This window comes from Sceloporus undulatus, chromosome 7 (genome assembly GCF_019175285.1).
Source record: "Sceloporus undulatus isolate JIND9_A2432 ecotype Alabama chromosome 7, SceUnd_v1.1, whole genome shotgun sequence".
NCBI lineage: Eukaryota > Metazoa > Chordata > Lepidosauria > Squamata > Phrynosomatidae > Sceloporus > Sceloporus undulatus.
In genome coordinates, this window is record NC_056528.1 from 7,710,514 (window position 1) to 7,725,665 (window position 15,152).

The 15,152-nt window shown below is 46.2% G+C and overlaps 1 protein-coding gene across 2 annotated transcripts; it reads right to left on the reverse strand.

Annotated features, from left to right (window-relative positions):
• Positions 1–934: 934 nt before the first annotated feature.
• LACTBL1 (lactamase beta like 1) lies at positions 935–13,645 on the reverse strand. Of its 2 annotated transcripts, none has more exons than XM_042480043.1 (7): positions 13,578–13,645; positions 7,256–7,397; positions 5,612–5,721; positions 4,473–4,630; positions 3,896–4,143; positions 2,563–2,668; positions 935–2,201 (listed from the first exon to the last, which is right to left on the reverse strand). In XM_042480043.1, the coding sequence occupies exons 2-7, from the start codon at positions 7,359–7,361 to the stop codon at positions 1,223–1,225; spliced, it is 1,707 nt and encodes a 568-aa protein (XP_042335977.1). In that variant the 5' UTR covers positions 7,362–7,397; positions 13,578–13,645; the 3' UTR covers positions 935–1,222. The 2 variants fall into 2 exon arrangements, with proteins under 2 accessions (XP_042335977.1, XP_042335976.1); XM_042480042.1 differs by lacking the exon at positions 13,578–13,645 and adding an exon at positions 9,093–9,235.
• Between the last annotated feature and the right edge of the window lie 1,507 nt (positions 13,646–15,152).

Genomic DNA, 15,152 nt, shown 5'->3' on the forward strand with positions numbered 1-15,152 from the left:
GGAATTTGTGCAAAAAGGTTGCATTTTTGTGCAAAAATAAATAAGTAAGTAAAATTTTGCACAAGGAACCCACTTCAGTTTATTGAAACCGAGTTTTTTGCACAAGCACAAAGGGTGGTTTTTGCACAAGCCCCAAAGTCTTTGTACAGGATGCCCTGCCTGTATTTCCACATGGAGTACTTTCGAGAAGCAGATCGGGGTGCATGGTATAAAAAAACGCATGGAAATATTCATATTCCCTCAAAAACTACAGAAATGAGTTGTCTTTCCATGCAAGGATGAAACCATCACAGACTGGCATCCCTAATCTACATGTGTTATATTTCTACAGTTCTGTTTAGCTAGGAAACAGGATCGTTCCTCTGACTTCAGCTGCCTCGACTCAAAGTATCGCTTCTGAACATGGAGATAAGTGCAGCCTTCTCAACGGTGCATCTTCCTTGGCACACCGCTATATATCTAGCGCTCAAGTAGATTTCGAAAGGGGACCCAGACTATAGCCTCCCTTTCTCTCGTTCACGCTCCTTCCTTCTCATACTCCTTCTTTCTCTCCACCTTTTACAACTGGTTGCATACCAGAACCTTCTCATGCTCAGAATCTAATCTAGGACATGTCCCAGTAATGTACCATCCAACTATTTCAATTTTGCAGGGACAGTCCCAGTTAATCCTCTGCCATCCCACTTTGTCAGCTGCTTTTTGGATGCCCCAGTTTCTCTCTCCTCCTCTTCCCACTTTCCCACTTTGTCCTCAGCTTACTTCAGTCACTGCAAATTGAGCTCAAACTTAGTTCAGCAAAAGGGAGAGGAGAGGAGAATATTGCTCTTCCCAGTTGGCTCATGCAAAAGCAAACTGCTGCAGCATCTCCTAGCTTGTGTGTTTTTCCTCCTTAACAACTTTAGCCATCTTGACCACGCTCTGATGTTGCTTGGCCACATGAGTCCCAGTTTTCATTTGTGAAATGTCGGCGGGTGCGTAGCAACATAGCCCCACATTTTCTGTTTCGGTGGAGTACAATTACCCCCAAGATCTTAGGTCTCTGGAGCTCATTTGAGGCCTTGGAGATGCACATCTCATGACAGCGTGGCCTTTAGAAAGTCTGTCCGCCAGAAGCCAGCAAGTCCCTTTGGAGGGCAGAGGAAAGTTCAACCACTGGTAGGATGAAGTCACAGGTTCCTCAGTGTCTGTTCAAATAGTAAAATGGCTGCTTTGCTGTTAGCGGTTAACTGTAAAACACCGGCTTGCGATGGATCCGTAAGACGTTATATGTGTTCAGACCAGGAGCATCAAAGCCAGGGGATAATCCCTTGCGGTCAAAAGGGTAGAAATTGAAGAGCTGCCCATCTTGAGTCTCCAGGGACACTGAGGCCGAGCCGAGGTGCAGGGTGCATGGGAACTCCTTATCAAACACCACTTGGAAAACGCGGTCCTCGAGGTGGTGCAGCTTGATGGTCCGATAATTCTCAGGGATCAGCTCCTCAATGTGTGGCCCAAACTGCTGCATCACCAGCACCCCTCCAGCCCCAACCTTGATCTCATAGAAAGTCAGGTTGGAGTAGGTGTAGTAGCCTACGTAAGGGGTGGGACTAGGTGGGGGGTTGAGGCTTTTTTCCGCTTCCCGGAAAGCAGATTCCATGGCAGGGATCAGTTGCTCATAGGTCTGTGCCACAAGGTCTCCTCCTTGGGGGCGAGGACCAGCCATCAGGACAATGAAGCTCAAGCGGAGCTTTGGGAGAAGGGAGAAGGTGGCAGAGTAGCCATCCAGGTCACCATCCTTCCTGATGATATCATACCCAAGTTGCTCATTGATTTCCCAAGGTGTGCCAGTCTTATTGGCAAAGTACTCACTGGAGCACTTGAAAAGAGGTGTCAGCATGGTCTTCACAGTGTCCGGCTCCAGAAGGCGCCGGTGGTAAGTCCCCAAAAAGACCATCGCTAGCTTGGCAAGATCAGCAGCCGTGGAGTACATCTGGCCGGAAGGCCTGTACCAGCCCAAGTCATAGAGAGGGGCAGGTTGCCCGCTACCATAGAAGCCGACAGCCATCTGGGAGCGGATGGGCGGCGTGATGTCGAAGCCTGTGTCCTCCATCCCCAAACGGTCAAGGATATTCTCAGACACCCATCGCTGGTATTCACCCTCGGCGGCATGTTCTGCTAGTACGTGTGCCATTAGGGAGAAAGCCAAGTTGCTGTAATGGCACCTAGAGAAGAAAAAACACAAAGAATCTTTGTTTTCCTTCGACTTGAGCAACTATTTTAGGACACCTGGGACATTGACTGTAGGCTCTGAGGGGATGGACCAGATAAGATTCAAAAGAGGAACCTCTCTGACTAGCTCAGACATGACATTCTCGAAGCATTTGAAATGATCAAATGTCTCCATCGTGTTAAGGAGAACCATACCTAGGGAAAATCATTAGAAAGAATGGTATCTGGAAAGGAGTGAATGGGAAGAGTGACTTAGGCTAGATCAATTATGGAAGGAGGAATCATTTGGCCACATCCAAACATGGCACTGGAATTGCCAGGTTGCAAAATGGCCACCTGATAAGGAGGTCTCACCTGGTTCCTGGGTCAGCCACCAGGACGTCATCTTTCAGTAGGGCCAAGGCTTCTTGAGTGGTCCCTTTCCACAACAGACTCGTGGAGCGCAGCCGCCGGGGCAAACCTAGGGCACCAAAGACAACCAAAGGGATGTCAAACTTCCCATCCATATCCTCTCCTTGTAAAGGAAGATGGAAGACAGGGGACCCATTTACACTTCAGAGTTATAGCCGCCTGATACTATTTTAACAGCCATGGCTCAACCCTACAGAATTCTGGGTTTTACCATTTTGAGAAGGGTTGAGCATGTTTCGCTAGAGAGCTCAAGTTCCTTGAACCACATAGAAAAATTTAACTATACATCCCAGGACTCTTTAGGTGGTACAAAAGTGCCTTGACTGAGTACTGTATAAACACACAAGAAGCAAAAGAAATCTTGGCTCCGGAGTATTTATGGTAGCTTTGTGGAGCTGGGTGCCCAAACTGATCTGACGAATTAGTGACAGGACTTTCTGGGGATTCCTGGAGAAGTTATTTGTGCCAGGTTTCAGTCAACAATGTACACACTCACATTCACATAGTGAGAGGATTTACTACTTAGGTCCAACACTTGGCATTAGCATGACTCACTTGCAGCAGAGTAAGAGTATTAATAGCTCAGGAATCCCAGATCGTGAACCCAATGTGCCAAATAAGTTTCAGCATCACACTAAGATGTGTTCTCCCACATTAGCCAAGGTTGGCTTTCCTTTGAGGAAACCATGAACCTTCTGGGATGCTCAGCAGGGGCTTTGCCACAGGTGACATCGGCTGCAGAATTAATCCAGTTGGACACCGCTTTAACTGCTATGGCTCAGTGTTGTGAAATTATGAGATTTGTAGTGGAACTATTTAGGCGTCCCTAATGGTGGAACAGTAAATCCACTTTAGTTCCTAGTTTGAACTACAATGGAGCTACTCAAGTTTCTGAACCCTGTGTGTCTTCAAAACATTTCTGGCATATGGCGATCCTAAGGTGAACTGATCATGGTTTGTTCTGGGACTGAGAGTGTGCGACTTGCTAAATGGGAACTCCATGTGCTTCCATGGCTAACATTGACTAAACTCAAACTCTCTAGAGCCATAGTCAGATGCTCAAACCATGATGGCTCTGCTGAACCCTATTCCACCAAATTAGTTCAGCACCTTTGCTCCTTTGAAGCCTAGATGGAAAGCCAGTGCAGATTCACAGCCACCACCAGCCCACCCGGGTTTGTCAGCCCTGATCATCCTGGCATGAAATCTAATGTGGATCTTATGCACAGACCTTGGGCAGGTCTTGGTCTATTCTCGCCCATCCACAACTGCTCACCTGAGAGCTGGCTGGCCATTCTACGCAGCGTCACCGGTGACGGCTTGAGGGGCAGCGATCCTTTCTCCAGGAAGATCAGTCCATCCGCTGAATACCTCTGCTCAGACTCCCTGAGCCGTCCCAGGGGGTTTTTAATGCTGAAGCTTTGGGCATAGCGTTCCAAAGGGTCATCGAGCGACGTCACCTTCCCTTCCTCCCACAGTTTGTATAGCATGATGGTGGGGAAGATCTTGGAGACGCTGGCAATCCTAATGCACATCAAGCACACACACACAATAAATAGCAAGAGCAGCAGTTCTCATACTGGACCTTCCTCCATCCCTCCTTAGAGAACTTGAAAATGGTAGAAAGACTTGGTAGACCATGGCTAAGACCCTATGTTGTGTAGTGCAAATCTCCACAAGTGGAGTTAACCCATGTTACACAGCCCTTGTATTGGATGGAAACCTTACACAACTGAATATCATCAGGATCCGAGCCCCTCTGATTTCCTGCCTTATAGAAATATGCGTTGTGTATCTATAGCATTTTAAGACTGGACGGTGGGTCAACATCATCTGTCTAGCCATAAGCTCACCTGTAAATGGTGTATTCATTGGGAATGCCAGAGAAGGGGTCAGAGCCATTGCGTTTCCCAAAGTTGCCTGTCCACAGTACGGTGTCATTGTAGATAACAATGGCTGACAAAGCTGGCAGGCCAGGGCTGCGGATTTTGTGACGGAGAAGCATATCCACCTGTGGAAGTTAGGAAGGAGAGGAATCCAAAATATGGTTCAGGCAAAGCAATATAGGCTTTCATTTGGGTTGGGGGTGAACCGACTTTGGGCCTATGGGTTAGCCATTGTCTTTTACTAGAGTCTTGAGGTCCTCAAGGTGACAAAGGCATCTGCTTCGAATTTTAAAACCCTGATTCCAGGGATTTGTTTTGAGTAACAGAGCTGAACAATACTCAGTACTCATAGTCCTCCACACAAAATCCATTCCTCATTACCCAAGCTTTCTTCATCTCACCAGTCTGCTTTAGGACCTCTGTTAATGTCGGACGGAGCAAAAGCAAGTGCACGGAGGTCTACTGCTGTTAAAAAATAGTTTTGAGCATTGGACTAGGACTCTGGAGACCAAGGTTCGAATCACCGCTTGGCCATGGAAACCCACTGGATGACCTTGGGTCAGTCGCATACTCTCAACCGCAGAAAACCCCATGATAGGGTTGCCTTAGGGTCACCATAAGTTGAAAATGACTTAAAGGCACACAACAGCAACAACAAATCCAGTTATAGCCACAGTTTTCCAACTTTGTGCAAGGACAGAGGAGGAGGGCAGCAGGGTTGTAATAGGATAATGGGTGCAAAAAAAGCACATTGTGGCCTAAATCCTATTGTTAGTCCTGACAAGAGTAGAATCGAATGGATTTACTTCTTTGTTGACTCACCATTCCACAAAGTCTGTAAAAAAGGCTTACATTTGAAATAATGTGCATAAAAGTATGCATGATTTTCCTTTGACTTTAAGGGAAAGCATTGCAAACCATTGTGGAAAGAGGAAGTTAATCCTATGTACCAAATATGTATGGAATTTAATACGACAGATTTATCCATCCCGATCTACCACCTGATCTGCTTCTTCCGTCTGCTCATATTTGTCAGATAGCACTAGTTGATTCTTATAACCCCAGGCCTCTAAATGGTGTAATACATAAATCTCACAATGACATACCTTTTCCAGAGCATCCTTCAGGACTGGAATTGGATGGTCGAGAGGCACAGGGTCTGGGTACCGGGGACACATCTGCACCGCCTCTGGCTTGACCTCCATCACTGTTGGGCCTAGGGACAAACCCAGATACACCGAAGATCTTAAGTAGACATTATTGAGGAATTTTAACATGGTTGATTAGGATTCAAATATGGCCTCCAATATAAAATCGGAGGTTGTGCCAACGTATGTCACCAATGGAATTCCAATCTGAAATGTTTGCTCAGCTTTCAGACATAAGGGAAAGTTCTTTTTCTTTTGGAAATGGCTGAAAGAAATCTGAGGAAGGACTTCCAAGAGGGTGCTACTGTAAACTTCAAGGAGGACATGGAAATGGATTACAAGGCTCCACTTCTAGGGTAGGCATGGATGCAGACTGGCATTTCCCATCTGAAATCGGATGTAGACCAGCAAGACAGTCACTTGCTAGGTGTGCGAACATGGCTCACTTCCACTTATGGTTATGCTCTGGCTGTATGTTTGTAACAAACCAAATGCCACAGAAACACCATAGCTTGAATCCTGCTGGTGTCTTATATGTTTGTGAGTTCTATCATGTCCCTCGTTGGATATTTTTTGTCTAACATGGAAAATCCACATTCAGATCAATCTCATAGAAGTGGAATTGTCAATGGGGCTCATGCATGTGAATCCACATTGCATATTGATGTTCATTGCACATGGATGTGTATGCATATCCAGGATTACTTAGGGCCCAAACAGACAGGCCAAAATAAAGCTGCTCCAGATCACCTTGGAGGTATGCTATTTAAATGATGCATGTGTCCTAAGAGGCTGGAAGCTGTGCCAAAGCTGCGCTCTGGTCCTTAGGACTGGAGCATGGCTTTGGCGTGGCTTCCGGTCTCTTAGGATGCATGCACCATTTAAACAGCATACTTCCAAAGTGACTCGAGGCAGCTTTATTTTGGCCTGTCTGTTCGGGCCCTTAACTACACATGGAGAGATTTACACTATGCAATACCACTGTATGATATTGGCCTGTAGGCCTCCTGCATCCTTGCAGGTAATATGGCCCAGAACTTGGTTTTTTCCCCTGCATGACAACTCCCAGAATCCCCTAACCAGCATGGAATCAGGTTGGCTGGGGGATTCTGGAAGTTGTTATCCAAAGAGGCACTTTTTCCAAATGTGGAGGTCAAATTTTGAAGTCAGCTGGTTACATTCTTCTTCCCTCTGGTAAGCTGTATTTCACTTCTGTTTCTGCTGTTTTCCTAAATTGATGGCCAGAATCATATGGGTGAGTCTGAAGTAGAGTAGACCCATGAATCAAATGCTGAAGGTGCATCAACATGTAGGTAAACCACAATGATTCAGTATACATGCTCTTGCTAGGGCTAATTGTAGGATTCAGCCCTATATTTGCATATACAAAGTATCACAAAACGTTAAAATACATCTGTTTGTAACGCAAAGTGATTTTCCTCCACTACAACTCTTGGGATCAGAATTCTCTCGGCGTCTTTTCAGGTGACAAACGTCTTTGACAATATGGAGAGGTGGCCAGCACTCCAGCATATTGAGTTTGTGACAAGGACCTTTGGCCACAAGTGGCTCGAACCGGTGGGTCCTTGCTTTGGTACTTACTGGGCTCCATCTTGGGAAGGCTGTACTGCCACAGGAAGCAGCTGGTCATGGCAACGGAGAGCAAGAAGAAGACAACCAGGGCTACATGGATCAATTTCACTTCCATAGCGGAGAGCCGGAAGAAGCTGTGCCCACCAGAAGCCTAATGGGAACAGAGAAAATAGTTGACAAGGCTTTGGAAGGGAAGCGATGAAACGCAATGTCCAATTCTGGATACTGTGCTGACAAACTGGAACATCCCCAGAAAAGGGTGGCCAAGATAGTGACCCTCTGAAACGCTTAGGGCCAGAAGTGTTTGGGATTTCAGATTTGTTTCTTTATTTTTAATTTTGGAATATTTGCATATACCTAATGAGAAATCTCGGAAATGAAATTCCATGACATTCATTTATGCTTCACACACACCTCCGGAAAACACGTCACCAATTTCAGCTCTGCTTTAGGAAATACTGACCACCGAATGGATAGATCGCTTTTGGGGGCTGGGTGAGGAATTTTACAAATTGCAAGCATCATCGCGAATGGAGAATTTGGAAAGGAGGGTTTGAAGCCCTTGGCACTGAATGGCAAACAAAGTCCAGACATGGCCACAGGCCCAGATCTGCCCCTTTTCTACACAGCAAGGTCACCGTTCTTCTACAGACATATCCAGAGGGGTTTTAGTCCTGTGAGTCAGTGGCAGCAAACACAAACACACAACAGCCTTGTGGCACCTTAAAGCCGGAACAAGTTTGGCTTGGGAGAAGCGTTTGCAGACACCAGATTGCCATTCCTTTACTTGCGTAGAAGAAGAAACCTTAGAAGGTGTTGCTTGTCAAAGCAAAACTTGTTGAAATTCCTTCTTCTATACAATCATTAAAGCTACAAGGTCCCTCTCCAGTTTCCATTCTGACAATCCTACTATTTGTTGCTATTGTTCAGAGGGTTCTGCTTTCCAATAATATGTGGCTGGATAGTGGAGCTCAGGCACAGTACATACCGCCCCAAAACGGCGGGCTGGAGGTGTCCGGTTTTCCTATGGAGGGACCTTGCAGCAGCAAAACTGCGCAGAGTCCGTCCGCCCCAAAAAAAACCCAGTAAAACTGTGTTCTTTTTACAGCGCACGGTGCACATCACAAGTGCGCCATTGTACATTGGTGATGTAAGCAACATGCAGCGACATCTGTACAATGCATGTCGCTTACATCAGCATGATGCCCACACTGTTAGATGATAGAGTACGGGAGCATGTGGTTACTGTGTCCTTGAACAGATCAAGCCCAAACTCCCCCTATTATTATTATTATTATTATTATTATTATTATTATTTCTATCCCGCTTTTCTGTTAACAATAATCAAAGCAGCTTATAGTAAAATCAGCCTGATATACAATACATAGTAACATAGACACCTAGGATATATACTAGTATATACTAGAATACATTTTAGTATACCTGGAAGCCAAGATGACCAAACTGAGACTGTCATACTTCGAAAACATCATAAGAGAGCATGACTCACAAGAAAGGTCAAAAATGCTAGGAAAGGTGGAAGGTAGTAGAAAGAGAGGAGGACCACATACTAGAAAGATAGACTAAATCCAAGAAACCAAATCATTGGGCCTGTAGGACTTGAGAAGGGGTCTTGGAGGTATCTCAATCACGGGGTCGCCATGAGTCAAAATCAACTCTAGGGCAGTTAACAACAACAACAATAACAACAATGACAATGACAATGATGACGATGACGACAATGATATAAAACAGGCAATTGACAAGCCGTTCCTGCCAAATCTGCAGCTTCTCCCTCCTCCTTCCCCTCTTTTCCATCTCCCCAGTCCCCGTTGTCCAAACTTACCAGTGGAAACTGGTGCTAGCATAAGGCCACAGAAAGTCCCCTTCTTTGGTGGTTTTGAGGTTTGGCAAGAGAGGCCATAATGGGTGAGATGGTGCTGCCTGTGGCAGAATTGCAACCCATACGGGATGCATCCCCTCCGCCATGTGTTGGGGCTGCTGCTGCTGCTGCTGCTACAATGTCTGCAGTGGCTTCTGCTGCTGCCAACTGTTGCACATTTCCTTTGGTCCCCTTTGGGTCTGTCTCAACTCCCTCTCCTAGTTCCCAGTCTCCTGCTCTCGTGGCCGCTTCTCAGGGACTTGGGTAGCCCCGCCATCAGGGTGAAATCCAGATTTTCTTGGCTAAAGCCATGCGGTGGGGGATGGGGCATAAATCTGCCAGTTGCCAGAGTGCTTTACGCTCTCCCAGGCTGTCCAATGTTAAGCCAAAAGACTTGGAGGGAGGTGCACCACTGTGGCCATCTGGCTCAGTCCTTCCCAACCTGGTTGCGCAGCCTCCACACATCTCACAGGGACCCACTGTGCGCCCAGGACCATCTTTTGCCATAGAGCAGGACAGTGGCAGAGAGCTCCTCCAAATTTCAAGAGGAGGTGAAGGAAAAACCAAGCTGGTGTGTCGACAATTGCTTATTTTCCCCACTGTCTTGTACTATTAAGTACTATTTGTTTGACAGTGGAATAGACTGAAGGGTTGTGGATTCCCCTTCTTTAAGGGTCTTTGAGCAGAGGTTGGATGGATGTCTTTCAACAGTGTTTTCAATTGGTATTCCTGCATGGACTTCTATAATTATCATTCCAACAATTCTGTCCCTTTATTAAAATCATGGGAGATTGTGGATACATGCAACCGAATGCCCTGAAGTGCTCCTTTCCAGACATCCCATGCACAGATGGCGAGATCAAGGCCGTGGGGGTGCAATCTCATTCCCCCTTCTGCGCATAGAGGGAGGCACTGAACAGACCATAGAAGCAGCAGCATGTCTAAAATTAATCTCATAATCAGAGTATGCTGTTCACATACTGAGCTCCTTCCAGTCTATCCCTTCCTGTCCATCAAATCACCACAATCCCCCCCCCCCAAACATGGCCAGCATGGGGAACTCTGAGCGCATCTCCTCAATGCTGGCGCATTTTGGCAAGGGAGGGATGCCTCAACCCATGTCAGTTACTATCAGTGTTAAACGGCATGCTGCTCTGAATGCATAGTGTGCTGCTGCAGAACATATCCTTTTCCATGCAAATAAGGATATGTCCACACCAAGCACTTACAACGGTTTGATGCTGCTTTAACAGCCATGGTCCAGTTCAATTGCATTTGGATTTGGAATGTCACAATGGAGGGCTGCAGATCTTCCGGGAAGATCCAGATCAAACGGTGAAGGGATTAAAGGAGGGTGTATGGAGAATTTGGTACTGAAATGGCTAGACAATGTCTGGACGGTTTACACAAGAACCAAGGATTAGGTACTGCGCCATCAGGACTATTCATTGTCGAAACAAGGAGAGGATATTTTATCGGAGCTGTGCAGATAGGGTCTTGGTTTAGGGCTTGAAGAGTCAACCATATGTATCATGTACCTCTGTCCACCAGCATTTTCTTGCCTTCTACAGGGAATTTTCTACCCAAGGCCATCTCCACCATTGATCTCCTAGAAGAGATGATTCTCAGTCCCAAAGCTTTCTGAATCAACTCTCACGGTGGAAAGAATATCTGAAAATAGTCCCCCCCAAAATGGGTGGAAAAGATGTTTTCAAAGTGTCAGGACTGTAGTGGAGTCTCCTTCCTTGGAGATCTTTAAGGAGAGGCTGGATGGCCATCTGTCGGGGATGCTTTGATTTGGATTTCCTGCATGGCAGAATGGGGTTGGACTGGATGGCCCTTGGGGTCTCTTCCAACTCTTGGATTATATGATTCTATGAAAACCTGATGAGCTGAATCCTGGAGATAAGAATACAGTTTGCATTGGTTTCTGCTGGGGTTTGATTCCATGACCGCTCATGGATACCAAAATGTATGGATGCTCAAGGCCCAATAAATACAATGGCACAGTAAAATGGTGTCGCTTATATAAAATGGCAATATCAATGTTTGATTTTTGGAATATATTTATGTGTGTGCAGAGATACAGATATATATAAAACATTTCCAAGCCAAGGACGGTTGGATTTGTGAACATGGAAGAGTGACTGTATTCGCAATCCAGGACTTACTCTACACAAAATTCACACACTGTTGATTTATCTGCCGAACAGCATTTTCCGTTCAGGAAACAACACTTCTTGCCTTGAAATACAGTTTCTGCACAAAACAGCCCCGTGCCAACTTTGCATAGACTAAATCCCGTATTGCAAACAGCCTTTGAACGCTGTGGTTCTCCAAGACCTGTTCGCAGCCAGGAGAAAATGGCTCAAATTACCCTTCCTTGAAGAAGAAACTCAGTACAAAGATGGCATCCTTAACCTGCTCTGCCTCCGTTTGAGCCAGTCCAACTCCTCCGAAACGCTCCCTATTCTCACCGAGGCACGGGGATTAAATCCATGAGAACTGGCCTAACAGGGGGAGGCGGAATGGATTTGTTCTTCTTCCTCGCTGAGAGATTGAATATTAATTCTCTCTAATGCTGCTCAGCCGTGGAGGCAAAGTGGGGCTGACCTCGGGCTATTTATAAAACCCTGCAATCTCTTCTCAGCATCTGCTGGGGAGGGGATTATCGCATCCAATAGCCAGGGCCTGCTTTCTTTCTACTACTCCGAGCAGCAAAAGCTAGAAGACCCCCCCCCAACGCTCTGACTTGGCACTTGTGTGGTCTATTCTCATCACTGCCGTGTTTTCATGATCTGGATCCCCATCGCCCACCGGCCTGTTTTAAATTTACAGAGCAAGGGGTGCTGTTAGCATTTCTTACAGCTGACCTGGTCTGCATGAACACAGAACAGCGCTCGAAAGCATTCCTTCTGATATGTCACAGATGAAAGCTGGGGCTCATGAGGCCAAGCAACATTAGAGTGTGGCCAAGGTGGTAAAAGCTATCATTGAGGAAGAACAGACAAATGAATGGAGGCTGCAGCAGGTTGTTTTTGCCTGGGCTGACTGGGAAGGGTAAGATTCTGCCCTCTCCTCTTCTGCAGCTGAATTAACTGAGTGCAAACTACTTTTGGATTTGGAATTAGACTCAGTGTGAAAAGAAGCAGTAGTGTAAGCTTTCATAGGTTGATCCAGTTTGATACCACTTTAACTACCATGGCTCAATGCTACCTAATTCTGAGAACTGAAGTCTTTGTGAGACATTTAGTCTTCTCTATCAGAATTCCATAGCATTGAGCCATGGCAGTTAAAGTGCTGCCAAATGCCCAACAGTCCCACATGTGCAATTCAGCTTCTGAACTGAATGTGTCTATTATGCACTGGAGGTGTCCGAGGTGCAAAATTCTACTCCGTGAAGAGTAGATATTTGGAGAGCTCTTTCTAGGTTCAATAGTGCGGAAGCCACCAGCTGCTCTATTGTCACTGGTTTCCCCCCTCTTTTCCTTGGTTGGCATCAAGCCCAGGCAGCGTCTGCCACCTTGAAAGGTGGCAGACTCAACCCTCCAAAGGGCTGCCAATGATGAGCAACTCAATAGACTGCCAGCCCCTTCCCCGCCATCTTGTGGAGCCTTACCCGAAGCTGGATCCCATCCATGGCTTGCTACTTTTCTTCCCTCATGGCATTGACTGACATCTCTAAACCATCCAGGGAGTGGGCCCTGCAAGAAGAGGAGGGCTGGTTGGAAGAAGAGGAGAAAGGGACCTTTGGTGATCCATTGGGGAGAAGATCAGAAGCAGGTGGGGCACATGAAGTCATCCCAAAACATTTATAAAGGCGCTCTATTTCAAGCATTTGGCTGCAGGAAGCACACTTGTCCTTCCATATTCGCTAGGGTTAGGGGCATAAGACCCCTGTGAATATGGAAAAACTGCAAACAACAAAAACACCATGTTTTTACCTGAAAGGACCTCTCTAGAAATCTCCAGGTCCTCCAGTTGCAACTCCCAACAGACACTGACCATAGAACTGCACTGCTACAAATGCCTAGTGGAGTATTCTCTCTAGGAATCTCTAGGTCCTTCAGTGCAACTTTTAGTTCAAGTTGACCACAGAGTTGCACTAGAGGACCTAGATATTCCTAGAGAGAACATATTAATCAAATCCGCAAATATCAAAGCCGTAAACATGGAGGGATGAGTGTATACCTTTGCAACAGTGAAAGACTACTTCAAGCCACTCAACAGTGGCTAACCATAGAAGCCAGACCCATGGTGCAATTGTGGGCAGCTCAACCTCTCCAGCTATATTCTGCTGGAGCTTCTCATTTGCAACAGACATGGAAATAGCTCACAACCAGGAACCCAAACTACCATTCTGGAGGAAGGGGTCACAGACAGACACCCAGATTCCTATCCCACCATTGTGCCCCTTTCTCGCCATGCATAGCAATTGAATTCTCTTACCAGCTTTCCTGCTTTCGCCTTCTCTGTCCAAACGGTGAAGTATTGGGAGTTTGGAGTCTTGCGTCCGGCTGCAGACGTTTAAAGACTGGACGGAGCACTAATCCTGCCTGCTGCAGATTACTCTCTTTGGCCAAGCAATGTGCAGGATGTCGAACATCTGGTCGGGGATGGAGTTAGCCCAAATAACCCAGCAGCTTTTAGGGGCGGGAGGGGAGCAATGGCAAAGTTTAGCCCTCCCAGAGCAGTCACTGGTTGAGCTGTGGAGGTGTCTGACCCATTTACCTTGAAAAGAGGGACTCTTTTTTTGGACTACAACTCCCAGCATAGCTGGCAGAGGGATCAAGCAGCCCTGGGAGATAATAGGTGTTAAAATCCAAAAAGTTTGGTTTCTGCCGGTAGCAGGGACTTGGCATATTTCTCATGTCCTATATGGGGTTAAAGTCTTCATGGTGAAAGCGTTGAGCTGCGGATCTAGTGCCCCATAATGCAAGAAAACAAATGTGGCGTAGATGTAGCAAGTCACTGCAACGGCTCCATCCGCATCCATGTTAACCGTCCTATACAGTGGTGTCAAACTGCTTTAATTTTGCAATGTGGGTGCAACCTTGGTTAGTGGGAGAGGAATTGATGTCTAGGTTTGATCAGGTTTAATGATTTGTAAGTAATTGCTCCAAAGAAGTTACAACAGATTAGGATGTGGATTTTAATGCTGGCTGGGATCACCATATGAACAGGGTGGGAAATCTTACTCTTTCCATCCTTATTCTTGCTTCAGGACACACACACCATTTCAGAATGGAGTTTCTCTCATCTCACAGCTGCTATAGGGAGAGGGGACTTCAGCCAGCCCCTAATCTTCTGCAGAGAGACTAGACCCAGTTTGGGTCCCTGATCTATTCAATTGCATAAGGAGCTTAAGAGGTTCAGAACTCAACACGGGCTGTTGAGCAGAGAAGCTTGGTCCCCATCTGTTATTGCTGGGCTTAGCAATACGGTGGAGAGGGTGTTGTGGAATAGATTCTTCTCCTTGTCGTCCCACATTATTGCCCATTTACATATGTAAATCCATTGAAATGCATGCCATTAGGGCTGAAGGGCGGGATATAAATACTTAAATAAATAAATAAATAAATAAATAAATAAATAAATAAAATGGCTCTGCTCTGAGAAGCAAATAGCAAACTCCATGTCAGTCATGGCAGAACAAAACCAGAGGGATGGAGAAGCGGTTTGAGCATTGGACTATAAGACTTTAGAAACCAGGGTTTGAATCCCGGCTCGGCCATGTAAAACCACTGGCTGACCTCAGGCAAGTCACACTCTCTCAGCTTTGGAGGATGGCAATGGCAAATCCTCGCTGAAGAGACCTCCCAAGAAAACCCTGTGATCGGTTCGCCTTAGGGTAGCCATACATTGGAAATGACATGAAGACACATAACAACGACAACGACAATTTCAGTGAGACAACTTCTTAACAGCAAAAGCAGTTTGGCAATGGAACCAATTGCATGGAGAGGTGGTATGTTGCCTTTCTCTGGATGCCTTCCAAAAGAGCCTGGGGAGCTGGAGATCCTG